The 27,629-nt window shown below is 42.2% G+C and overlaps 1 protein-coding gene across 9 annotated transcripts; it reads left to right on the top strand.

Annotated features, from left to right (window-relative positions):
- The first annotated feature begins 128 nt into the window (after positions 1-128).
- On the top strand, positions 129-27,629 carry RNF2 (ring finger protein 2). Of its 9 annotated transcripts, none has more exons than XM_068953554.1 (7): positions 129-203; positions 17,107-17,195; positions 17,357-17,517; positions 18,740-18,955; positions 19,823-20,095; positions 21,267-21,438; positions 22,437-27,629. In XM_068953554.1, exons 2-7 carry the CDS (start codon positions 17,109-17,111, stop codon positions 22,536-22,538), a joined length of 1,011 nt encoding a protein of 336 aa, XP_068809655.1. In that variant the 5' UTR covers positions 129-203; positions 17,107-17,108; the 3' UTR covers positions 22,539-27,629. The 9 variants fall into 9 exon arrangements, with proteins under 9 accessions (XP_068809655.1, XP_068809652.1, XP_068809650.1 ...); XM_068953551.1 differs by lacking the exon at positions 129-203 and adding an exon at positions 268-563; XM_068953549.1 differs by lacking the exon at positions 129-203 and adding an exon at positions 576-735.

Genomic DNA, 27,629 nt, shown 5'->3' with positions numbered 1-27,629 from the left:
CTTATACCATCTTTAAAGACTGAAGTGTTAATTCGAGTGACATCTCACAAGCTGCTCTTCACTGTAATTTTTTATTTACGCCGGATTTGATCACGCTGAGCGTAGCGCTTCACTTTCGCCAGAAAGCAGGTCGTGGCAACACCAACAGAGACACCCCAGCAGGCCCCGCGCTGGTGAAAGGGGCCGCCTCGACTCAACGGACGGTAACCCGCGACGGCCCCGCGACAAGCGCGCGTTTCGTGGGGTTACCGCGGAGCCGCCCCCCAAAACCATTCAAAATGCGCAGGGTTTTTTTGTTTTTTTTTTTTTTGCGTTTGGAGACAAAGCTACGCACGTTGAAGCTTTACTTCGGGGCGTCGAGCTTTATTTTAAGGTTATCGCCGAGGGCAAGCAGCGCAGAGCGCATCTTCCTTATGATTTAGGGAGCTTAAAAAAAAAATAAAAGAGAAAAACAACCAAACACCCAGAGCCAAAAGCGGGGGCCGCGCCTGGGGGCCCCGCGGCGCGGCTCAGTCCCCGCCGGGCGGCGGCGGCGGCGAGGGCAGCCGGGGCTCCGCGCTGAGGTAAGGTGGGGGGGAAGAGGAGGCCCGCGCCCGGCCGCGGGGAGGAGGGCTCTGCGCGGCTCGGTCCCGCAGCCCCGGCCATGAATATGTAACTCCCCTCTATTTCCCGAGCTCCATTGCGGAGGCTGCCGCTCGCCATATTGTGCTGCTGGGGCTGCGGCTTCCTCCGGCGGTGAGAGAGGGTTGAAGGGAGGCGGCGGGCGGTGAGGCGAGGCGGGGAGGGGAGCGCAGGGTACGAGGCCGGGGGCCGCCGCCCGGACTCTCTCCCCCTAGTGGGGCTGGGAGGGTGCGGAGCTGCCGGGCCACCGCGGGGGGGGGGGGTGCGCGGCGCCCGCTGCGGGCTGGCGCCCCAGGGTTTCATCTCGGGGCGGGAGGGACGCGCCGTCTTCCCCCCCCCCCCGGCTTTTTGAAAGGGGGGCGGCGGGCTCTGCCTGGAGGCGCAGCCCTTCCGCGGGGCAGGTGGGTGGCGGCGTGAGGCGGCCCCCGCGCCGCTGACAGGGCTGCTGTCGTCTCCCCCCCCCCGCCCCCCGCCGCCCTCGGGGACACCAGACGTGTCAGGACCCCTCTACCTCTGCCCCCCCCTCCGCACACACACACACACACGACGGGGCGGCAGCGATTTATGGCCGCGAAGCGCGGAGGTGCGCAACAGCGGCGCGCACAAAGAGCCGGGGAGCCGGTAACGGTCGCCGGTAACGGTCGCCGGTAACGGCTGCGCGCGGTGTAACGGTCGCCGGTAACGGTCGCCGGCCGTAACGGGAGCGGCGGCGGGAGCCTGACGCGGGGAGGCAGGAGCTCCCCCCCTCACCCCCCAAGCGAGCCAGGAGCCGTTGTTATCTTTACAAACCGTCCCCACGGGGAAAAAAAAAAAAGAAGTGTACTGCGGCGGGTGAATTACTGCTCGCTCCCGGTCTTTTGTTTCTGTTCAGCCCCCTCCGGGCCGAGCGGTGCGCGGGCGCCGAAAGACGGGGCGGGGCGGGGTGGAAGGCAGTGCCGCCGCTCCGCTCCGCGCCGCGCCGCTCCGCGCCGCTCCGCTGGCCCTTCGTGCCCCTCCGCTCGCTCTCGCTGCGGCCGGGCTCGATTTCAGCGCCTGCTTCTGGCCGCCTCCTGCCCCTCTCAGCCGGCCCTCCGAAACGCCTCGCCTTGCGCGGCCCCGACCCCGCACCTGTGGAACAAGCGCTCTGAGCGGTGGTTTTCTTCTGGGGGTTTTTGTTAGGCTCCAAGTCACCCTCAGAGGGTGACTAGCGGGGAAAGGTGATTGCCAGTACGATAAACCGTAACCCGGCGCTGTTTGGAGGTGGTTATGATTCTCCCTGCGCGGTAACCGTGCGTTTGCCCGCAGGCTTTTACGGGCTAAAGGAAATCACTGGCGCTTGGGAAAAAACCTGAGAGTGGTGTGCAGGTAAAATTATTTTGGCTTGGGGAAAACTCTGTAATCAAATATGTCACTCATTCTGTGACAAAGACTTGATGTGTCATAGGAGTTCCCTGTAGAAGTAGTCTCGTTTGCGTTCCTCTATGTTTTCATTAAAAACTTCTGTAATGAGATGATTTGACGTTTTTATGCCTCACGTCAAGCTCAGAGATGGTGTTCAGCTCCTCAGCTAAGAGGTTCTTACTTTGAAAGTAGCGTGTATCAGTAAGCGGTATCTTTTAACATTAAAAGAGATACTTTTTTGAAGGATTAGCTTTGTGAATTGGGTGGAGATGGGAGGAAACTCTTACGTGTTTGATCTGTATTTTCACTGGACGGACATTAGCACGATCCCGACTGTCAGGTAATAAGTTTCGTAGCTGGACCTGACTGCGCTATGGCAAACTTAAGTGATAATGTTTAAATAAGTTTAGAACTTCTTTGGAGCTTTTTGGCTGGTGAATGATGTTACTTACAGTGTTTAGTAAATGTTTCATTGGTTTTCGCGTTCAGCTTGGTAGTGATATTGGGACACGAGTTTGGCATGGGAGGTTTTTTACTTCTTGGGTGGCTAAAATTTGGGCCTTTGGCATCACGGCTTTAAAACACCAGCCCAGCTGCAATTGCTGAGGAAAGCACTCCTTGTCATATCTGAGAGCTTAAGTGAAGTGCAAGCCTCAGTGAAATAACGTATGGTTCTGTATGGTTCTGCCTTTATCAATGGCACTTTGTGTATTAAGAAGGATGCTCCGTAACATGTTGAGCAGAAAGACTTGCTTGGGCATCTTGTGTAATCAGGGCAGGATTCTGAAACGTTCAGGGCTTTAGCCATCAGTCTTATATATGAAATAGATGTTGGGATACCTGAATTACTTCAGCTTCTTTTAAACATTTCTCTTTCCCTTGTCTAAAAAACAACAACAAAAAAAAAAACACAATGGAAAAAGAGAAAGGCACGGAGAAAAGGGAGCCTCAAAAATGAGAGAGAAGTCTGCAACTGTTCAGGTGTGTTTTTCAAAAAAGCAACACTGGACCTAGTTTTAGTGAAGCACGAATGCACAGAGCATGTATGAAAGAAGTGTCAGATTCTTTCCACCTTTTTTACTTAACTGAAATTCCTCCTTGCTTTATCTACTTTTGACTCAGTAAACAGAAGTTTGATAATGATGCAAATAGAGAGGAAGGAGATTGGAGAAGGGATGTTGTTGAGCCTAAACTTGGTTTTGATTGTGGGTGAAAATCAACGGCCTCTGAAATGACCTTAAATTCTTAATTTTCTGAGGAGTGAACAGAGTTCAGTATTACAGAGCTGCTTAGACTTGTTGCAGTGGAGAAAAATTTTAAGAATTATCCCCGTCTGCCTTCCTCCCTGCTTCTGGATCGTGGAGCTCTCTTGTTGAACAGCCGGGAGTGAGCAGTAGTATTCTACATAATTAAAAACCTAATCCATTCCTTAGTTTCATCTCTCTGGGATAAAATTAAATTATTTTGGATGATTACCGGCTTTAAACTTTTGCTAGTTGAGCATTATTTATAAAATGTACAGTTTTATTTAAGAGAGTCCTTAAAACACAAATTGCTGTTAGCTGTCACCCAGCTTTAGACTAAAGCTGTTTGCTTGCCAAATTTAACAATTTTGTTTCTTCGTACTTATTGTAGGCATTAACTCAGTCATAGGCAAGATTACTTGAGTCTTTCTTTTGTCTCTCAAGTGTTGTGGGGGAGCTTATTTTTCTGTTTATTAATAACCAAGTAGAGGTTGTTCTCTTCATCTGTTATTCTCATCAAGAAAATTGTGTCGCGGCTGCATGTGGCCAGCCTCGCTATGGCAATTGATAAGTGGCCGAGGAATTTTTATGGCTAACGTATCTCTGTGATGACGGAAAAATTGAAAAAGAAGCATATTTCATGATCTGATATTCTCAAAATTGCTCCCATAATATAAGCTCATTAGAATAATACTACTTGCTACCACTTACATTAATAAATGTGATTGAGAGTAGCTATGTTGCATGCTGAAAAGAAAGGTAACGAAGTGGCTACCTTGCTGTGAGCTCAGCAGCTTGGGGAAGGCAGCCCAGCCGTTACACAGAATCGAGCCAAATACGCTGTAAGGTGCTATTTAAACTATTTGGAGAAGCTTCTTAGATCCTCTAACACTTTATCAAAGCACCTTAGCAATCCAAGAAGCTGATGAACAGGCTTTGGTGATTTCTGCGGGTGAAATTGAAAAAATGCCCTCATCTCCAGCTCTCTGTCATGCCAGAGGTTGCTCATTGGTTTCCCAGCAGAAGCAGACCTGTGCTGACTCCTAAGGCGTTGCAATTCGGAGACGGGTGTGATAATTGAAATGTGACTTCAGGGCGTTTGTACACCGGCTCAGCAGCTAGATGATGGATGAGCCATGCTGCTCTGGGCCCAGGAGAGGCATCTGATGGCTGGGACAGCCGCTGGAGCTCTGTGGGAGGGAGCGTGAGATAGAGCCCTTAAGAGCAGTCTGACAAATTAAGTACGAAAGAATTATATCAGTTCTGTAGCTCCTATTTATTAACGTCATTTTAAAATTATCTCATTGTGTTTGCAATTTAATAGAGTGCAAGTTTTGATGTTGACAGTGCCTAACGAGATGATTTGCAGGAAGGCAGCTGGAAGCTTTGACTATGCTTACCTCTGTTGGAAATTGTTTTATCTGTGTGGGCAGAGTGATACAGTACAACTGCAAAGTCCTGAAGGTGAAATTGAATTAGTGTGTTGCATTATCACTACTAAAAGTGTGCTGAGCTCTTGGGTCAAAAACAGCTGAGATCTTTTTCATGTTGTAACTGTAGCTACATGAGTGATTTCTGCCAGCATAGTCATCAGTTAGGACTGCATTTCTCCACGTTCCCAACTGTAAAAACTGGAAGGGGAAGACTAGTTTTCTAGAGACCTACCCATTGGTTAGCTGGAAACAGTTGGCCCCCTTTGCACTTGCGGAAATGGAGAAGGTCGTTTGGATTGTGGTGTAAGTACATTCCTAAGATTTGTGTGAAAACCAGCAGCAACTACAAAGTTAACAACGGGGTACTGAAATCATCAAACTTAATCTTTGTTGAACTGAGTGGTCAGTGGTCACTTTCTGCAACTGCTGTTTCTGGGAGACAGCAAGAAGCTGGTTAGCCTCAAAAAATGTGCCAACAGTGCTGCAAGGCTTAGAAAGTGCTATGAAAATGAAAGCGCTGCTTCGGAAGCATGGTTCTGTGGCAAGGGGTACGTTGCACAATAGCAGGATACATGGTGTTTGGATACTTGCATGTAACAGTTGCCTTTCACTGCAGACTGTGAGGTCCATTGTACTATAAACATGTTACCCACTTAATAAATGTACATCCTTATCATCGTTACACTGAAGGATCCTTACCTCCTTCAGTGTAAAAGGAATAAAATGCTTTTATGGCAAAGATTTGCCCTACCCATAATCCTGCCTTTCTAGCTCATGCATCACACTTATTTGACAAAACTAGATGATGCATTTAAAGAGGAAAAGAAACAAGTCTGAGTAACAATCTCCTAAGGTGAGGTGTGCCTGTTTATATGCATTTAGTCTCTATGACAGATTCAGCGTTTCCAGAACCTGAAAGTTGGTTTTCGTTTGCTTCCCAAAAGTTTTTTGTCCTTCCTGTTATGTTCTGATACAGCACCGAAATGAATTTTAGGCAGAGAAAGATTCACTTCAGCTCTCTCCTTCACAATGGCTAATTAATTCTGAAGTCTAAGGTTAATTTATCTCTTTAGACCTTAAGACATTTATTTTTGAGACTTGGATGGGCGGTCTTACGCATGGTAAGGATAGAGTAGCATGCTTCTTAATATGACTAACTTTACATAAAAGTTAGCAAATATCAGAGAAAATGGCAGTTCTACTTACTCCACCACTAAGCTCTGCTACTTTATAGGGCCAAATTATGCTTTATTAATAGCTCTTTCCCTGTTCATATCAGCTGTTGGCAAAGGTCTTTGGCACATTTTAAGTCTCGGAGGTCAAGTGCTTGTCTGATTTATTGGCCCACATCAGCAGTGAAAATACACTGTTCCTCTTAACAGTTTTCTTTTCACTCCTGACAGAAGGCTTTAATGTTATATGATATTTCAGTATTCATTTTAGACAAGATAGAGATTGTGTGTAAAGGGTACCAGTTTGTTTTGGCTTTAGTGATTAAATAATCTTACTACTTGTTGCATTAGAATAGCAAGCAGTGTTTTTTCTACCAGAAACTGGAAAGCTTTTTACTTAACCTCTCTGAGATTTAAAAAAAACAAAACAAAACAAAACTAAGTTTTTTAAATTTAGAAATAGCCTGGTTTTGAAATGTGACGAATTTTGAGTATTTGTAGGTACGATAGCTAGAGGAAAATTGGTGTCGCTATGAATTCTGGACTACCTGGAGGCAACTAATGTAACATAGAGAGAGTTCTCTGTAAATGATGTGCTAATTTTATGTACTGTAGTTTTTGTTGCTCAGGAGATGTTTAGGAGGGTATAAAACAGAACTGTAAATAGTAAGTTGTAACACTAAGGATTTAGGCTGTACAAAATAATGGAGTGATCCAGCAGGCAGCATGAAATGGCCCTGATGCCCTTACTAGGTAACACAGAACTCGTTAGAACAAGCAGGAATTTGAGTGTCAGCTGTGTAAGAGCAATGCATGTACCCATGTAGCGCTTATACTTCTATAAATATAGAGCAAAGCATTTACTTAAAATCACATTGTTTAAAAGCATGCTTCTGTCATGTCCAAAAGTACGTGACTGTTCATAAGACTGTAATAAAACAGCCTTGAGGATGACCAGGTCTTTTAATGTTAATTTTTTTTCCTTTAACGCTCTTGACATCTAACGGGGTTGTTGCTCTGCTTTTGGTCACTTTTACTAGTATTACTAGGTGTATCTTTAGGTTCACTGAATTGTTCCGTAGGTGTAAATGTGTAGAGCAGATGGTTTGTATGAGGTCAGAGTTGTGAAGTGCAAATGTTTCCGAGGGCCAGGGTGAGCAGCTTAGCAGCCCGGTTGGAAATGCTGTTACGCTCTGTGGATCCGTTCGTTTCCCCGCCAGTAAGTTGTCAATGGCAATTAACGGGATGATTCCAGCTCTTAAGGCACCAGGCAAAATGCTTTCTTCCTTAGGAGAATAAATACACTGAAGAAACTGAAAGACCACGTGCTAGTGAGCTGGTGTTTTTCAGAAATACCAGTATTTTCTTTTCCCCTCTCTCAGAAGGCATCCGGAGGTGAGCCTACTGCACAGGTTTCAGAATGATAGAAGCAGGTGGTGGTAGTGGGCTTGCAAGGAGGGATTTTTTTATGTTGAAGAGAAATGCTCGTTAAGCTTAGGAGGTAGGCTGTGGGGCAAAACGGGGACTAGTTGTCAGGAAAACTGAAAATTCAGAACTAGTATGATTGAGAGGGACAATCATACTGCTAAAACTTTTCTGTGATGTTACTTACTGTCAATACCGTTAAACTGCTCTGGTGCCTCAGGATTCTTCAGTTTTATTGCCTTTTGGGGGCATTTTTGAATCTGAAGTGGATTGTACAACTTTGGTTTTGTCTTTCTCCTGGGTGATGTGTTACAGGGCAGAAAGGAGGCTGTTTCTCTTTACCAGCTGCACTTCATCCACTGACAAACTTTGGATTTCTCAGTTTAACCATCTAATAACGTGGAGCTTTATAATACTTGCTTTGGGAATACATGCAACGTCTCTAATCCGTAGGTACTCCCAGTGCTGAGTATCATAGAATACTTTTCCTGCAGTCTAATCTCTTCTGGATGGAAAACTTTGTTACTAAAAGTAATGAGATGAAAGGAACAAGTATTAATCTTTCCGGGGTAATCTTTACCAATGGTTTCAAATGGCCTTAAATTTTGAGAAATCCAGACTCAATTTTTAAGCAGCAAATGAGAGAATCTGAAGGAATGTCTTAAAGATCGTATGTTTTCAAGCAAACTGTAGAAATGCGTACTTGTAAATTCTTAGAACATGAATTCTGGTGATGAAGTACTACAAATTTAAGGAGAATATGCTATTTTTCATAGAGAGCAAGCTGAATTTATGTTTTAAACGTAGAACTTGGCACAGCTTTGAGTATGAGGAGCATCGTACCATGTATATTCATATACAAATTTTATTATAAAATATTCTTCACTGTGCCATTCAGTCACTATCTAACATTCAGTGGGAGTTGGATGTACCCCAAAATTTGTATTTTATTTTAAAATTACTTTTATTATACGTGTGTTGTTTTCTCAGCTGTGATGGGATGTCATTGATATAATTAAAACATTTGAATGTTAATTTCTTTATTCCCTTCTGTAAATAAAGCAGGTAAATAGAATGGCAAGGAACCAGGTGCAAATATTGTTAAAATAGGATTGTCGAAATAGTTATCACATTTTGCCTATTTATTTCTCGGTGTGCATCGCGCTATCCTTCAAGCGTAATAGAAATTGGAATGATTTTAAATAATAAAAGAATAGATGTGTTTTACTTATTTCATCACAGTAAACATGCACTATAACATGTACCACACTCACATTGCATGTATTAACATGTATTACTATTATTTATAGAAGTATTTGGCCTCAGGCTAGTTCCAGCCATTCTTCATTTTCCTGTGCTTTTATTCAGACCAGTTACTATTAATTTGCTGAGCTCAACGTAGGTTTCTTAAGACATTCCCCCTCCCACCCCCAAATGGATTTCAGGGAAGAAAGCGACGCCAGGAAGAGAGCGCACTTGCTTGGTACCCTATGGCTAACAAACACCTTCCCTGAGATACAGGTTGTAATGCTAGTCTTTGAGCAGTAGTAACTGTGGCCTTTATGCTGTTACTCTGCTGGCCAGGGAAGAGTGTAAGGGGAGCAGTAATTTCTGCAGCGGAGGTGGCTGGGGGTTTCTCGCTGGGCTGATGTTATTTTGACTCTCACCACAGATTTGAAGAGAGGTAGAAAAGTGGAGGCTTGCTGCAGTGCCTAGGGGCTGTGGGTGGCAGCAAGGGAACTCCTCTCTTTCCTGGAGCATAGAGCACCCAGCTAAAGCTATGTCCTCCTCCCTCGTTCTTCCTAATTCGGTGTCTCTGCCCCCGCAAGCAGAGTGCAAGGATGGGTTCACTTGCAGGCTGATGTGGTATTTAAGGGTGGAAAGCACTGTGTAAGCAGTCATTATTTGTTACCACATTTGACTTCTGGAGCATGTAATTGCTATCTGAAGTTTCAGCTTCATGGTTTGTATTAATTTGGCATCTTGAATAGCCTGTTAATTTGCTTTGATTGTGCTTTGCAGATGACAGAATCCTAGCTAATGTGTACCAAAGTATTTTAAAAAGTGACTAACAACTCATTTCTAAACATCGTAGACATTTAGAAAGAAGCCCACTTTCTTTACTGTTGATTATTCACTGATTATGTCCATCTTTCGAAATTATCCTGTGAATGTACTTTTTATGCACCCTGTGACGGTGGCTGAAACTACTCACGTGTTCACGTTCTTTCTGTAGTCTGTAGGTGCCTTTTTGATCCTCTGATCCTCTTGAATTTGCAGGATGAGTAGTAGTCCCTCACTGTTTTACAGCTCTATTATATAACAGTTGCAAATTTTAAATTCTGGCAGATCCTTAAGATCTTAAGGAGGGGGCTGCTTTTAGTAGATGGTCAAAAACAAAGGCATTTCTACTTACCGTTGGCCAATAAAAATGTATGTGCAGGAGATAGATAGAAACTATTCTCGGACAACATTTTTTAATGGTATTTTGGAGCTTATGTGTTAAGTTTTTCATTTTAGACAAAAATATCTAGTTGAGGATTTTACCGTTCATTTATTCCTCAAACTCTAAGAAAATATTTAAGGAAAGTGTTCTTTTTCTTAAACACATTACGTAACTGCATATTTATAGAAGAAACCCCCGTGTTAAGCAGACTTATTCATTGGATTATTATTATTTTTTTTATAACATCCTAGCATGTAAAGGCCCAATTCCCAAGGTGCTGTTACCATGCTGTTCAAAGAAACGCATTCAACTTTTGCTATAAAGATAGTGGTTGAGGTTATTCAGGGCCTCGTCTAGTTAAGTTTGCATATGTCCAAGAGCAGAGATCCTACAGCCTCTCCAAAGTGATGCTTTATTAGTGATTCTTTGCTGTGGCTCTATACTTGTATAGCGTTAGTTCAGCCTTTGAAAGTGCAGGACAAAAGTAGCTTTAGCCACTATCAGAAGAATTGCATTTCTAGGAACACAGCGAGGAGAAATTTAAAAGAAAGAAAATAATGGCAGAACGGGTTATGAAGCGAATAATAGTTTGTGTGTGGCGCTGAATTCCTAAATTTTAAACAAGTGCTTGTTACAGGTGAAAAAATTTAACAGTATAATAGGAGCAACAGTCAACCAGTATAGCGACTAAGCTGTTAGTTGGAACGCTGCACACCATATAAAAATGCTGCTACAAACTTACCGTGTATACAGTCATGATGAATGTTACTGTTGGACACTTACCAGTTAAGTCTGTTGCTGTGTGTATGCTTTTTGTCTTGGCAAATACTTTCTTATTTTGTTTTTGGTAGCTTATGCAGTTGTTTAATGTCTGGCTCTTGGTTTGAGTTCACCGCTCTAGTTCCTAAAGTATTTAGGTTTTAATGACTATAAGAGATTATGATGGATACCAAACCATTTGTTATTTCTTCGATGTCTGCGAGACGGACAGCTCCAACCTTGCACCTCAGTGGTGGTCTGTCCTGTGTTTCGCTTCTCACTCTGAACGTGAACGCACGAGCGTGAATTTGTGATCAGCATAGATCAGGACTAATTGCATCAAGGAAAGATGCTCATCCACATAGCTAACAGAATAGCGAATTCAATTTGCAAGTGCGAAGAAGAGAAAACTTTCCCATTAAGGGACATTGTAATGTTGAAACTTGATATTGGGAGGACAAAGACTGAGAGCTGACAGAAGTGAAAGTACTCTTTTAGTAGGGAATTACTCTCTTGAGCTCATCCGCTTTTGAGATCAGGATATGATTATAGTGAGTGCAATATATTCGTAGTGAGAGACAGTTGGAAGAATTGTGACAATCTGAATAAAAAAGCAGAAAAAGAAGTGGGGACACGGACAAATGTGGGGACGTACTTGTTCAGGATCATCGAGCAGTTCGTTTCAGAGCCAGGAACAAAATGACCTCCAGGCCAGAACCTGATTCGACTGTCTCTAAGGGATTTGGGGATACTGAGAGGGGAAAAAAACTTCAGAAAAGAATGAGCACTTTTATACATAAATTCTTATTTAAAATTGTTTTTTTTTTTAAGAGTAGTTGCAAAAATCCATCGACCGAATGTAAAATCATCTGAGCTGCCAATGAACCGCAGTGAAGATTAATTCCTTCAAATACCGTGTTTTTCCAGAAATACATTTATTTTTTTCAAATCAAGCTGCTAGCTAGAAATTAGGACCAGAAAAAACGCACAAATTTCAGAATGTTTTTAAAAGAGTGAATTGAATTGCATGACACTGAATGAATGAGTTGAATTAACCGAACTGAATGCTTCGTCCGAACATAGTTTGTCCCTAATAGCAGTTAAAGTATCAGAGAGAGTAAACCTCTAATCCTATTAAGCTTCCAGAGTAACTGAACTATGATACCTGTTTTTAATAAAATATGGTCCTAAAAAAAAAAAAAAATCAAAAGGGTTGAAGATGCTGTTGAAATTGGCATACCAAACAGAGGGCTAACTCCCTTACTATTTTAAGTCTAAATGTTTAACTTTTTACATTTGGAACAAGAATTTGCTGATTTCTGTGGGTTTAATACTAGTATGTTATTTTAAAGGCCCGATGCATTTTCTTTTTTTCCTCAAAAGTATTTTGGATGGAAGTATCGGAAATCAATATGCTGTTTTGAGTTAAATAGCAGCCAGAGCAGAGCTGGCTACACCTGAACCAGATCTGTGGGTTGCTTCTTCCAGCTGTGTGTTGCCGTTCCAGTCGTTCTCTGGCCTCACGGCGTGCTGACACAACTGCACGTGCAGTTGCTTTCTGGCCTTTGTCCAGGCAAAAATAGGCGCTGCAAAGTGCTTCATGAAATAATTCAGGCTGCAAGGGATCTCCCAGTGTCATCTGGTGGAAAATCCCCTGGTTAAAGCAAGGCCAACTTCTAGGTTAGTTCCAAGCTAGGGTTAAGCTGATCTGAAATTTTGAGCAATGACAAACCTTGTCATTTTGAGAAGCGAGGCTAAGAGGTGATGACATGCTGGTGACTCTAAGGGCGGTAAACCTCCGAAAAAGTAAGAGAGTAGGCAAAATCAGGAGCAGTGACAAGCTCTTCCTTTGGCTCCTTTACAGCCAAAAGAGCATGTCTGAGTGCAGCTCTGAAGGGTCCAAAATGCACTTGCTGCCAGTTAGATTTTATTTTTGCTGGGCAGTTTCAGGCATGAGATACTGAATGCCCAAGATACTGTGACTCGTGACTGTATTTAAGCAAACAATTAAGTGTATTTCGCTATAATAATTTATGAAGTAGGTTTGGCCTGTGATGAGTGAGAATGCTGCTGGGCTGCAGTTTTATCTAGCCCGTTGTAAGGACTTTCCTGCGTGAATTCCCTGCTCGCCAAGCACGCGTGAGATCAGCGTGGCTTTTCTCATGGGCTCTTTCACACTAGTTTTTTCCCTATAACTGTCTGTTTTCCAGAGCTTCAGAAACAAGACTGTTTTATTGTTCTGCCTTTAAACTCCAACCGCTTGTCCTCGCATTTGTTTGGGGAAATCGTCTGCAGATGGATGAGCACAAAGAGCAAGATTGCATAAGCCCTGTTTTCTAAGGAAATCAGGCTTAAATAGCCGCTCTTTCAAGTGAAGCCGACAGGCTCATCTCCCAGCTCTATTAGGGAGCTGTTCAACTTGCAGATCAAGCTTAGTTATATAAAAGCAGTCAAAACTATGTCTGAAACTATTTAAGAATAAGAGTTACGCTCTGGCAAGGCAAAGAATGCGTGAGAAACATCCTGGATAGCCAAAAAATGAAAAATTTCATGTTCTGATCATCTTTAGCAGTCTCCTAGTCTCCTCTTCCAGTTATTTTCTGTAAAAGATATGAAGTGACCAGACAAATGGCTGAAGAGAGTAGTAGTTTAGTGGAAGTTAGCTTGTTTTCCTTTTTTCGCCGTTGTAAAACGGGTAAGTTTTTGTGATGTGTCTATTCTGTGGAAGGTGCTTGGGGGAGGCACAGAGTTAACAGAGCAGAAAATGTTCTTTTTTTACTGATAAAGAATATCAAATCTCATCTATTAGTGTGGACATTGTGAAGACCCCTGGAAAGGGGGAACCTAACTGCTGTTGGGAGTGGGGGAGTGACAAGAAGTCAAACATTCGTAGCATTGCTTGTTCTCAGGTTTGTGATCCTTTCTCGTGGTTACTTCAGTCAGCTCTTGCTTTGACAACCACAGTTGTGCATACTCTTTAATTACAAGTTTTATGCTCAAGAGTTACCCTGAGCTGGAAGTCCGAGTCAGACTGAAGGATTGCAGGAGTCCTTGTGATATTATTATTTTTTTTTAATGACTGACATTGGTGTCCCTGTGGCTGTAGCTTAAATCATACTAGTGGTACTTGTCAGTGCTTCCAAAAGGAAGACGTCTGATCTGCCTGCACGAATACAGCTTTTCCCCTTTGTGTCGCCTCCAGTTCAAGTTTTTCATGAGACTACATGCTCTTTTGCTTTTAAAACCATAATCTAAAAAAAGTTCCTTACTCTCATGTGACTGGTTGCTTTCCTTTTATATCCAGCGAGTACAGAATAGTGATAAAGGTTTAAAAAAAAAAAAAAAAAGATAAAAAGATGTAATGGTAAATGGTGCGTTAGAAGAGTTCTGAAACATCTAATGATGAAAAAAGGCTCTCGGAGTACATCTGTGTTAACGTTATTCCCAGTGCCAGTATGTGTGTGACCTTTCAAGAAAGGATCCTGTCTTCTTCATTTATAAACTGGAGAAGATCTGAAAACTTAAGTAATATACTATTATGACTAAATCTACTTAATATTTTTATTTAAGACATACTTGAAAAAAATGCCTAAAGGGGTGCAGACTTTAAGGGTAAAGCTTCCATATAGCAGTGGTTATTGTGCCTGCTGGAGGCTTATCCGTGTTTCATTTTCAAACGATGTTCAGAATTTGGAGATTTCAGTAAATTACATTTCCAGACTGAATAATAAAGGGGTGAGTTTTCCATTTATTGTGTTTTATAATTTTCGCACTAAGCAAAGCTGTGAACAACAACAAACTCTTTCTTTCTTGGCTCATGAAAGACTTTTCCTAATTTTGTAGCCTCAAAAAGGATCAGTTGGTCTGGCCTGCACCGTTTTGGATTTCTTTTAAGGCGAGCTTGCTTCAAATCTGGTAGCGGTAGACTGTCTTAAAACTGAACTAAAGTGTAATCTCTGTGTCATTGTTAAAGGCGGTGAAAATCTTGACACTGTCAGAACAGCTAGAAAAATTTTTTGGGTCTCGTTTACCTTCGTGCCAGGCAAGGAGAGCTAGGGATGGTCTGTCGGCAGCAATTCAAGTCCGCAGCCAGCACAGGAACCAAGAGGATGGTGGAGACCAGGGCAGTCATGCCTTAACCATTATTATTTTTTTTTTTTCTGCTAGAAACAAGTAGCTTAGGCGACACCTCCAAATGAAATAGGCAGTGCAGTTTGGGATGCGCGTTCAAATGACTACCGGCAAAGAGCGCTTGCTTTGTTTAAAACAGATGTCAGCATAGTTGCCTAATTATATGCTGTTAAAGCGAAGAGCAAGAAGCCAATGCAGTCTCCTCCTGCTTGGCTCTAACGAGTGATTTGAGAGTCAGCTAACCGTGGAGGTTTGTGTCCTACCTCCGTTCCCAAAGCGAGTGCAGAGGATTATTCATGGAGAGTACCTAAAGAGCTGCCTTACTGGTTATGATTTGAGACTTCTAGTTGATACTTGGTGACTATTAAATGGTCAGGGCGGTTTTAGTGGGGTTGGATCGTTGGTATTGGCGTGTGCTGCCGATGTTGCTGTATTAGATTTCGGTAGGGAGAAGAAACGTGGATTCAACTTGGTGTCCAAGGGTGTCATAAGGAAAAGCAGTCAAAACTCATTTAAATGCATTTGTCAGGCCCAATACAGAGCTGGAAGCAGATTATAAAATGTAGGGGAAACAGAAGCAAAGCTGCAGAGGCTCATCCGTTGATCATTAAGTAGATGGAAAGCTCTGTGCAGTGTGAAGTGATTTTTTGCTATTTGCTTTTTTTTGGTGGGGGGGGATGTTTGAATTGACCATGTTTCCACTGCTCCTTTGATTTGGATTTTGTACACACCAGTTGCAGAGAAGACTTGGTCTTTTTTGAAAGCAAATCCCTTTTGCTAGTGGCGAGCGCGCTGTGGGGATCCCTCTAGCTTTGGAGAGATCCTTGGATTGGCCTTAAGGCCAATGTCTTTGCTCTTAAAACTCTGAAGTGCTATCACTGCAGACCTTTGGGTGGGAATTAAGCACACTGCATCTCAGATGACAAACCTTTAGAATAAAGCGGATCAGTTATTTATTACGACACTCGTACAGTGTCTTCTGCAGCGTAGCCTCGGGCTTGAAGGCAAGACTGCAGTATAGGGAATAATGTTAATGCACTTGTTCTCCCGATGGATAGTTCTGCCAACAGTCTGGCACCAAAACAGCCGCTATTGTATGTTAGCAAGTGCAAGCGTGCGAGTTCAGGCAAGTGGTTACTTGTGCGCGCCACAGTGCCGTCCAGCCCTAGGCCAAACTCAGTTCACGGTCTGCACCTTGGTAGTGGTGGCTTGTCGGTTTTAATGGTGAGTTAAAGTACTAACTGGATGTCTCTTTTTCCTTATCCGTACAGAAGAGGGTGTCTCTTATGACAAGCAGACTGTATTTTTAGGGCACAATATTTATATTATAAAAATTGGAATTGACCAATTCTACGTCTGTCCTCTCCTAATTTTTTTTTTTTTTAAAGTGGGAAAACTCTTCACTTCTGTGCCTGGAGAAGAACAGACAATCTTTGCTGCACTGCTTTTCTCTCTTCTCCCTCAACAATTAATTAAAGCTTATAAAGTAACCCTGCTCTCCAGAGAGATTGACCCTTTTCATCTAGAACCTGATGAATTTAAAATTAGATTATAACGTACTTGATAGATGCAAATACACTTGGCACTTGGCTGCCTATCAGAAGGGTCTGGAAATACAAATCTAGATTTAAAAGAAGTGATAACAGAGGATGAAAGCACTTCTGCTTTTTCCACCTTGTAGGAGTGGCTGCAAGCTACAATCTTGCTTCTTACGTGGTTGCATTGTTTATAAATGTACAACAGAATCGAGGATAATGTTTCCTATTTTAAGGCAGGCTTTTGTGGGGGGAAGGTTTGGGGGAAGGTTTCCTCTTCTCCCCCAGCATGAAAATATTTTCTGTCCAAAACGTCACTTCTGCATTTTGCTCGGCTTCTTTCGGCATCACTGCTGTGAACGTGTTCGGTGGTTTTGCTTCATCTCATGTGCTGATTACAGAATTGGGTGGGAAAGCAAACAGTTTCTGTGCAGCGTGTGCGCGTGAGCGTAGGACAGATGCACAGGGATTCGTCTTTAAGTAAGTTCTCCAGTAGCAGTCGTTAGAGGGTATATCAGTCACCTTTTGTGCTCGGATATTCGTAGCCCTATCCATTTCCAGGAATGCATGGCTGAAATTACTGATCTCAAAAATGAGAAAAACACTGACAGTGCTTGTACGATTCGGGTTTCTCAAACTGAAAACTTGTGACTTCTCACTTCCCTCCCAAGACGCTGCAAGTCAGGTGAAAATCCATTGGAGCCCAGTGGCATTGCTCAGGAGAACTGGACTCTGAATTTACCACTATGAATAGCTTTTACCCTATCTTTTAGCGCTCTCTAAACTTGTGACTGGAAAACCCTAGTGCTGTGTTTTCAGGAGGAAAAGAAAAGGCAATATAGCATGCTTCCGGGAAACGTGTTTAGTTAAGAGTTTTGTGCACGTGTGTTCAGGTGCGCAATTTTGACTGTCCATTTTACTAGGAAGTAGGTTGTAACTTGTGTCTCTTCTTGTTCCCAGCCATGTCTCAAGCCGTGCAGACAAACGGTACGCAACCTTTAAGCAAAACTTGGGAGCTCAGTTTATATGAATTGCAAAGAACACCTCAGGTAATATGCTTTTGAAAAAAATATATATGTGCTTGAGGTGGCTGTGCACGTGTCTTGTTTTGTCTTTCTACCGTGTTTCTCTAAAAGAATAGTGAAAAGTGCGATCTCGGTAGGAAAATTACTCAGGTTCATGAAAGAACTTTTCCTTGATTTCACGCTAGGAAGCGATAACCGATGGCTTGGAAATAGTGGTGTCGCCCAGGAGCTTGCACAGTGAACTGATGTGTCCCATTTGCTTGGATATGTTAAAAAACACCATGACGACGAAAGAATGTTTGCATCGTTTCTGCGCTGACTGTATCATTACAGCCCTCAGGAGTGGGTATGTAAATATTATGACAGAGGAAAGGGATTTCCTTTCAGATCTAAAAGTGAGCAAGGAAATCCTTTAAGCCCTGGGTGTTGGTGTGTAACAGTTAAGTGCCTGTGTGTTTGAATGCATAGCACACCTATCATGTCTCATTCTTCCGTGTTCAGTCGCCACAGTGGCAGGCCAGACCTAGCCTTTTCCTTGTGTGGAAATTTATCCCGTAACTTTGTTTCTTATAAGGAGTTGAAAACCCGTCTTGTGTGTGTGTGTGTGTGTGTGTGTGTGTGTGTTGTGTTTTTGTTTTTTAAATAGGTCCACTAAAAGCAAAACAGACTCATTTTTGTAAGTAACATCTTTTTATTTCCCTCATTTTTTCCTTTCCCTCATACAAGAATGTTTGTTAATCACCGACGAGAATTTACCTGGGCATAGTAAATTGTGACCTCTCAGCAGGTCACAATTTGAGTAGGTCTCAGCAGTAGACCTACTTCAGACCTTAGCTACTGATATAACCTATGCTAACGCACAAATCGTTTTTCTTGTATTCTTCAATTACATGGGCATATTTTCTTGAAAGCAGTAGAATTATGAGGTAGCCAACGGCAATTAATTGAGCGATTTAAGTATCTGTTTCTGATGATGGCAATTAGCTGTGCTCAAAGGTCACACGTAATTCACTGTGCGCAGTGATTGACAAAAATATTCTTGTATATAGAGGGATATGAGAAAACCATCAAGAATAAAGCCCCCAGTTACTGAAACCTTTTCTTCGCTGGGGGAAAAAAAAATGCGTAAACCTGACATGTTAGTTAAATGAGAATAAACTGGTGCTTGAACTATGTAATAGGGTCCTTAATTTTTGTCTTGTTCTGAGCGCTACAAAAGACTATGCCTTCAACATAATTTCTATAAAAAAATGCATCTTTTCTAGGTGAAAAATCCAGCTAGAGCTTAGGGAAAGAACCAGTTTGTAAAGTAGGACTTATGAATTCTTCAGTCTAAATATAGTTTCTTTCAACATACTCATAACAATTGAAGCAGAGGGAAGTGCGTTTGGATTTTTTGTTTAAGTATCTTGAACTACCTGATCTGTCAAAAGATAGAAGCCCCATTCCAGATTTACTGCGGGTATCAAGTCATGACGGAGTGCTTTGTCTAAGAATTGTAGCTGTAGGGCAGACTGCTTATAGCTAGAGAGTTAGTATGTCTTTTCTCTCTTCTTATTCATGTTTAGCAACAAAGAATGTCCCACGTGTCGTAAAAAGCTAGTCTCAAAAAGATCACTGAGACCAGATCCCAATTTTGATGCTCTCATCAGTAAAATTTACCCAAGCCGTGATGAATATGAAGCTCATCAGGAGAGAGTGCTAGCAAGAATCAGCAAACACAATAACCAGCAAGCTTTAAGTCACAGCATTGAGGAAGGACTAAAGATTCAGGCTATGAACAGGTATGTAACCTACCTAGTTTGTCTACTTGTAACGTGGTCCGCGATACAATTTTAGAGGCATGCTACCTGTCCCCAGAATATTTGGGGGTTCCTCTTTTCCCCTCCAAACACTGCCAAAGTAATTTTAACCTTTGTCTACTAATAGAAACCTTCATATCGTTCTCTGCCACTTCTGTTGCAGCCAGATGTAGACAGCAGATTTCGGTTTTAGCTTTACCAAAGTCTAGGTAACGTGCCTTTGGTAACAGACTGTAATACAATGAATCCCGTACCAAAACATTACCATTATATGCAAACAAATACACATAATGCCAGAACTCAGGTGTTTTAATTGCAACTTAATCCACGAGGCTGGACTGTCTGAAGTATAATAGAATTGGAATTCTGGGTATGCATTTAAACGCAAGAGAGCCAGTTGGGAAAGATGCCTCAAACTTCATGTTGTGGTAAAGCATGGTATGAGTCTTTGTTCGTTTGACTTTTTTTTTTCTTTTTCATCACGTACAGATTAATATTTAGATGAAAAGAATCATGTGTCTTAGCTGAAAAATAAAAAATAATTGTATCAAATTGAAAACCATCCTAAAAAATGTCTCTAAAATGTGTTTGAGAGATAGGAGGAAAATCTGCAGTCTTGTGTATGAATGTCTCTTTCTATGAAACAATGTTACAAATAGGATTTTTTTTCCCCCCCTTGTATCTCTGAAGCGTTTAGTACTCTTGTATGTTCTTCTTGGTAGGTCACCCATTTCTAACTTTTAGCGCAACTGATCCTGGGGGAGGGAGGGAATTGTAAAAGTAGTTGGGTGAATTCTGAATGCTGATTAGCAGCTGAGCTGACATTTATTTCTACCTATTTCTAATCAGGTTACAGAGGGGCAAAAAACAACAGATTGAGAACGGCAGTGGTGCAGAAGATAACGGTGACAGTTCGCACTGTAGCAACGCCTCAACGCACAGCAATCAGGAAGCAGGGCCTAGTAATAAGAGGACCAAAACGTCAGATGATTCTGGGCTAGAACTGGACAATAACAACACAACTGTGGCAATAGATCCTGTAATGGATGGCGCTAGCGAAATAGAGTTAGTCTTCAGGCCTCATCCTACCCTCATGGAGAATGATGATAGCGCACAGACGAGGTAAACGTCTTCTATTCCTCTTCATGTGTTTCGCTGTTATTTTCTACTGTCACTTCTCTTTTCTGTCTGTCGCTTCTCGGGGCTTTTTTAAATCAATTTGCTATGGTCATGCCACATCCTGTTTAACCAAATGCACTCTTTCTATTTCAAGTCAGGTGGGTGGTATTGTTCCAGTATTGCAAAAAACACAAGGTTATAGTAACAATCTGTTTTAAGCCTTTGATCACAGATAAAGATGTTTCTAAGGGTTTCCAGCCTCACAATTCTCGGTAGATACTGGGAAGATGGTATATTATCAGTCCCTTTCTACTTGCTGTAAAATCCTGTGGGAATAAACAAACCTCGCAGAAGTGTCCGAGCAGTTTTTGGAGCAGCTGTGTGTCAGCATGATTTGTAGGCTGGAGGCTTTACCTGGCACTTCCTCTCATGATTGAGTCCAAGCAGAGCCTGCAAATAATGGCTCACAGCAGTGAGCAGTCATGAGGAGTTTCCTCAGATCTCTTCCTGACTTTCTTTCCCGATGAGACATCTCTCTGTAGTGCCTATAAATACATTACAAGCCTCAGCCAGCTTTTCTTTTTGGTTTGGAATTGTGAGAGAACTCTGGGGGTTGTTCTGAAAGGCAAAGACAAAGCCTCTGGGGGAGGCCTCTGCTGCTGCGCTGGTGTGTCACGCTTCTCAATTCTTGTGTAAAGAATTAGGGAAGGAACAGGTAACAAGAAAATAAGGGTAACTATAGCAGGGAACAGACACGGGGATCGCGTTGCTTGCATGTATAGCTCTCCCACCTGGTGGCTTTCCGTCCAGGAACGTCGGGTTGCATCTATGCTCAGAAGGTTTGAGCAGTTGTGAGTAGTTCTGAAAAACCCTTGACAACCTGTTAGCAGGTTTTTCATTTCAAGCAGATGACAGGGCAGTGCTGTCTTCTCTCTACAAACAGCATAAGAGCCTGTGGGAGAAGTGTCAGAAAGATGTAAGGACTCTTAAGAACAGCATAATTTGGTAACCTGCTTGCACGGCTTGAGTAAAAACACTTAACGCTCCTGTGAACTTCCTTTACAGGCCTTTTCACACTTGATGCTTAATGTTTGGGAGAGGGAGTGTTCCAAATGCCTTTTTCCTACACCTGTAACTCAACTGTCTTTGGTCACCTTTGTGGTTGGTGTTGCAGATACATAAAGACCTCGGGCAATGCCACTGTTGATCACTTGTCCAAGTACCTAGCTGTGAGGTTGGCTTTGGAGGAGCTTCGAAGCAAAGGAGAATCGAACCAGATGAATCTCGACACTGCCAGTGAGAAGCAGTACACCATTTACATTGCTACTGCCAATGGGCAGTTCACTGTAAGTAGGATTTCTGCCCAAGAGTAACCCCAAAGTTCAATACTACTACATATTTGATATAAATATGATTAAAATCCAGTCAGTTGGACTCAATTCTTGAGTTGACCCAGGGATAATACTCATAACGCCGGGTTGCATGCTTAGAAACATTAATTGCTTTGTGGGAAATGTATATCGCAAAAGATTGGTTAGTAGAAAAGGAAGCATAAATATTATTTGGGGTTAAATCTAGTGATGCCAGCAACTACTAGCTGACCTATGCCAGGTGAGAGCCAGATCCTTTTTTACAATTAAGATTGAAGAGAGAAACATTATTTCACCTGAAAACCTTGTTTCATGCCCAAAGGCAGACAGCACTTCCGAGAATCAGGAAGTGCCAGTCATAAGGAAGTGTTTCTCCATTTTCCCACAGGCTCCTAGTATGCTAGTATGAAACAGCTGCTGTGAATATATTTAGGGAAGAACCCTCCTCTCAGTTCATGACTTGGGAACATACAGATACAGCAACATGGCAATACGGCAATTAGATTGAGCCCTCAACTGGGTAGGGAGAGGTAGAATGTCAGTTGCTACAATAGACACCCAGATGCTTCATGGTAAGAATCTTTGCAGAGCTTTCAAACATGACTACAGATTGCCTTTTAGGAAAAGGTAGATGCTTCTGGTGTAATTACACGTGTGCTACTCTCGCCTTTTTTTTTTTTTTTCCTCCAGAGGGAGGAAAGAAAACTGAAGTTCACTTTATCTGCAACTGTATTCACTTTGTATACAACTAGCAAAAGTGTTTCTTCAGTGCTGTTTTAATGAGTTTGGCAGGAGTTCAGAATAGCCTGTGTTACTGCTTTTTGACACTGAATTGTTAGCTAAGGACACTTGCTCAGTTACTTTTATTTACTCAGTCTAAGCATTGCTCCAGCTTACGTAGGTGTCTGTTGCTACAGTACTATTTGTGCAAAGCATTAGATATTTTTCATTTCTGTTTTGGTGTTCCCTTCTAGGTATTAAACGGCTCGTTTTCCTTGGAACTGGTCAGTGAGAAGTACTGGAAAGTGAACAAACCCATGGAACTGTACTATGCACCAACAAAGGAACATAAATAAGCTGTGCAGGGAAACTGAGATGGGACTAACTCTTTTTATAGTTATGATTTCTGTAATATTAAAAGAAGGCACCACCATTATTTTCATGGACAATACATGTGATGTCTTCTGGCTCTCTCAGTGTACCTATTAATATGATTAGACAGTATTCTGGGTTGTATTTAATTTAGACTTTTTTTTTTTTTTTGTTTTTCCCTAGGAGATTGAATGACCTTCTCCAGTGCATTCCATTGTTTGACATGCTTTTTTGTTCCCAATGCATGATAACTGAACAAGTGTTCCAGTTTGGAATGTCTTAATTTAGTCCAGGTACATCTGGATTTCTAATACATTTGACACAGCTATAGTAGCCTCTGTGAAGTATTGAGCATTGGATAGCTAATTATTAAGTCTATTCAATAGTAACATATGCCAAGGAATGTGTTAAATGGTGTAATTTGCTAATGGTTATCCATATAAAAGATGGTAGAGAATTGATTTCTGATAGTCTTGCAGCTGGAAGTAATCTAACCCCCTAGAAAAGGGGATTTATTATTCAGTCATTTTATTGTGAACAAACATGGTGTGAGAAAACTGACACTTTAAAACCATGCTGCTTACTGGGCTTAATACTTCTGTGTAAGGTGGTTCATGAGTTTGGTTTGTTTTTTAACAAGTAATTCAGTCAAACCACTCCTCGCCCCCCAAAAGGACCCTTCCCTCTGTAAAGCATCCCGATCTTGATGTACGCTGCAATTCCCAGTTTGGCTCCTGTCCTCACAAGCTTAGCTGAGCAAAGTCTTGTGATGATAGTTTCACAGCTCTACTTTGCTCCCTGTCATAGCAGATTTTTATTGTGAATGTATCAGAATTTTCTGTGAAGAACTGTCTTGGAAACTCTTTTTAAAGCAAATTCCCTACATTCCAGCACGATGTTGTAATGAAATGTGCAAATGCTTTGTTTTATAGAGTTCTTGCCACCCTAGCCGTGAGCTTGACTGGGCTTCAGTTTGAATAGGGAGGACTTCAACCATAAGCTGCTCTAAGAATTGTTTATTTTTATTTTTTTGCCATAGCTTTAACAAATGTGGCTTAGCACTTTGGAAGAAAATTTTAGTACTTGACAACGTTTACCATTTAGTGTCTTAAATTAGGCTCAAGCTCTTAAACTTGAGAGTAGGCCATTGTGTGAAGTTCAGTAACTGTTGTTTATGTGCATGTTAAAATCCTCTTCCCTCGCGCTGGACCTTGCTTTCACGTAACGGGGGGGGGGGGGGGGGGGGGTTGCTCTACCTGTTAGCACTCAGTCCTAAGGGATGTAGTCACCGTGAGATTCCCTTTGCTGTAAAACTTCCTGATGAGACCTTCTGCTCTTTGCATCTGAAGCTAGAAGCAAAAAAGTTGCTATAATAGGTGAGAAGTAACATCCTTTAAACCATACGGTGTTCCTCCTCCTTTGTCTTGCCTCTAGTTAGACTGCCTTTTTGGCCTGTGGTACGTGAGTGTTCAGATTCTTGGGGATTCTCTTGGGAAGGAACCTGCCCTTCCATTACTTCTGTTTTTCAAGTCTAGCACTTGTAAATACGTGTCCATTTTGACTGCTGTTCCCCATCAATGTTTATCCCTATATAAAAACTACATAGGCTTCTTTGAATAACTTACTTAAATTATTGTCTCCTACTGGGAACATTTGTTTTTTACAATTGTGCCATGAGACTAAAGTCTTCAGACTCCAAAACAAAGGGGAGGGGGAGTAGTTTTTAATTACTTTATTCATTACTTTCTGGTGAAATGTTGCATTGTATAGACTAATAGTGCATGTCCACTAAATATAACCTGGGGAGGTGGGGGGGTGGGAGGGGGGTATTGTGATTATAAATGCTTTAAAATTTATGGGGAAAACTTCTAGATTAGTTGCAGCACACGTTCCCATTGTGATAGCTAAGGCAATGTCCGATCCCTTAAGCAAGAGAGGTGTTTGTGAAGCTGAGCAGTCTGTCTAGGAACTGTCTGTCACTTTGTCCCCAGTTCTTTAAAAAGCGTGGGAGAATGTGAAGCTTTTACTTTCATGTCGTAGTGAATTTACTGAATATTTATGTTCTTTAAATATTATATATGATGTAGTTGTTTGAGTAAACCATTGATTGCACTGTGACTCTTTAGTGCTATAAACTATTTTATTTTCAAAATTACTATTCCATCCTTTTTTTTAAACCATGTTATTTTTTCAGTACACTGTGTGCGTTAGGTACGGGTAAGTCTAACAACTCCAATATCCAACTGAAGTCACACAGATTCTCAAACTGACAATAAAAGTAAAAACGTTATTAAACTCTCAAATTCTAGTCCTGCCTCCTCTTGTAATTCATAAAACAAACCATTCAGAAGTTCCTTTACAGGTTGAGTGTTCAAGGCCACCTTGTTTGTGGCTTCTCCAGAGGGGAGGGCGGGAAGATGTTACAGGCCATTGAAGCAAACCGAAGCCCTGCGAGCAGAGGCTAACCGCTCTTCCAGGGACTGCCATGCCCTGGCACAGGAGCTGCTGTTCTGCCTTTGCTCCTGTAGCCTAAGAAATGCGATGAAAGATTTTCACAGTACTCAAGGTAGGTTAAAACCAGCAACTTCAATGTTTAGCTGACTATTAAGCAGCTTCAACAAACAAGACTCAAAAAAGTGAGGGATAACTGCAGCAAATTGGTTGGGTTGAGATACATGTATGAAATGGTGAAGTTCTGTTCACTTTCGTTACCTTATCTCTAATTGTAACTGCAGTTGTGAAACTCAAATCCCACCTCTTGTGGTGGAGTTAAAAGAGTAAAGGTGGGATGCCCTCTAGTTGTGCAAGCAACGGTGGGGGCCCTGTTCGCCTGTACTCATGCTGCTTAATAGCCTTCTGACCCTTCTTGTAACAGTTTTAATTCTTTTAAAGTTGCCCAAAATCTCAGCCAAAGTGAACCTCTCCCTGCTCTGACACTGTGTTACGAAGCTCACAAAGGACTCAAGTGAACGCTGGCCTAGGGACCACAATGGACGAGAAGGGCTTCTGCCTGGGCAGGGCGCCGCTCCAGCAGCGGTGAAGAACGCACTCAGCTCTGGCGACTACAGAACCTGGCCCTTCACACCCAGCCCTGATGCTGCAGGCCCTACTCCTACCGTACCGCCAGCCTGCGGGCTGCTGTCTTTCTCCGCTATAGAAAACCAGTTGCCCGCTTTTTCCCACCACTGTCGTGTCACTATTTGAGTACTGTTTGTCATGGAGGAGAAAGTGAAAAGCAAATTGCCTCCTGGGAGGCTTCTCTTTTTAGAGGCTTTGGACATCTTTGTTCTTCAAGAGGAGAACGTTTCTTGTAATGTTTAAATGCGTTCTGAGACACACAGCTCCTTCTCCCTTGAACCCTATACTCCCCCAAGGCTTGTGAGCACTTACTTGTTTTGGGAGAAAAGCTTAAAGCAAGCTCAGTTTTGGCTGTTTAATCCATTAGGCCTGCTTAGCTGGCGATGAAGATGCCTCATCCTTGTGGAAAGGATCCTTTTTCAGTGGAGGTTTTGCATTATTTCTTGTCGGTTAATCTTGCTCAAATACTTAATTCTTGTAGCTGACAGAAATCAGTGGTGCTGTTCTGGGAACAGAGTGGCTTTTCCTCCAGGGAACCATGATATTATGTATTTCTAGAAGCTTGTTTCTTAATGTAGGTTGGAATAACTGACTAACTACTTTGAAGATTTAGAAACACTGCCTTAAATGAGTAACTTAAGTCGGTAAGGACTGGGAGAGGCCTGAGCAGACGTGCTCAGGAGCACATAAGAAGCTTGCCTTTTCCTCAGCGTTGAGACAAGCATCAAACTTAACTTTTTGAAAACTTTTTCAGTCAAGAAGCATAAAATCAATGACATGACAATAGCAGTAGCAGCCTAGAGAGACTAAATGTGGTTTGACGCAAAGGTAACTAACTATCTTAGAGATGGGGCTTACTATCTTACTATTTCAGAATACTGAAGAGCATAATACAGTACTAGTCATAAATGATGCAACTTGCATGATACTGACCATTCAATGGCTCATTACAAGCAGCTGAATTTTTGCTAACATCTTTCTTTTGCTCTTCCCTAACACTGCTTTCATTCAGACTTAATGTGGGATTATTATTCCCCCACAAGTGGTTCTCACCTTGGGGACAGTGGGACCCTCTTACACCAGAATTTTGCAACCCCACGTCTTGCTTCCCTCCAGTGCTAAGCGCCACCACCAACCGCAGCATGTTAGAAAAGGGCACCTATGCAGTAGCTTTCACTGGGTAGGTGGAGACAGGCATCTGCTAACAGGCATCAGAGGTGCCATTATACTACCCCTAACAGTAACTATATTATATCCTAAAACTTTTATTTACCATCATCCTTGCTGCTTGTCTTCCAGAAGGCTGAACAACTGATAATGTAACACTGAAATCAGTACCGTAATGGTTCTGGTAAGTAATCAGGTCTGATCTTCTGAGGGAAAAAGTTTATCATATTCCTGTACATTGTTCTCCATGTAAATCTTAATTTAAAAGGGAGGTTTGAGCTCAGAGATGCAGAACTTTCTAATTTTTTGTTTTATTGTGGCATATTCAATGGAACTGGAAGAATCCCCTTATCTCAAGCACCTGCAAGAAGGCAAAGAAGAAATTCCATATGGATAACAGTGTTGAATATATGCTAGACTAACATAAAAACAGAAAGGTTTTACTACATGGAACTAAATGGTAGCAGGTGCTAGTTCAGTGTCCAGCTATCTTAGTGGACCTTCCATCTCTGCTCCACATAGCTCTCCTCCGCTCCTTGCATTTGCAGCTGCTGATCTATATGCATTCTGCACCAGGCCTCCTAATTTGCTTCAGCTTGTTGGACTGAAACTGACGAAACATTTAAAGCTCTGCTTAGCACTCCAGAATTGATTTTGAATGAGACTTGACTTTAATCACCTAAAGGTTGACTCCTGTGTATTTTCCCACTTACTTTCTACTATATAGAAGCTGGCTTTGGTTAGTAGATTCCACCAAGGAGCTTCTTGGAGACCTACAGAAATGTAAGGCAATATAGGACCAATGGAACCTTTTTTTTTTTTTTTTCTTT

Source organism: Struthio camelus, chromosome 8, assembly GCF_040807025.1.
Source record: "Struthio camelus isolate bStrCam1 chromosome 8, bStrCam1.hap1, whole genome shotgun sequence".
NCBI lineage: Eukaryota > Metazoa > Chordata > Aves > Struthioniformes > Struthionidae > Struthio > Struthio camelus.
The sequence above is the reverse complement of the archived record's forward strand: the minus strand, read 5'-3'. Positions and strand labels throughout refer to the sequence as shown.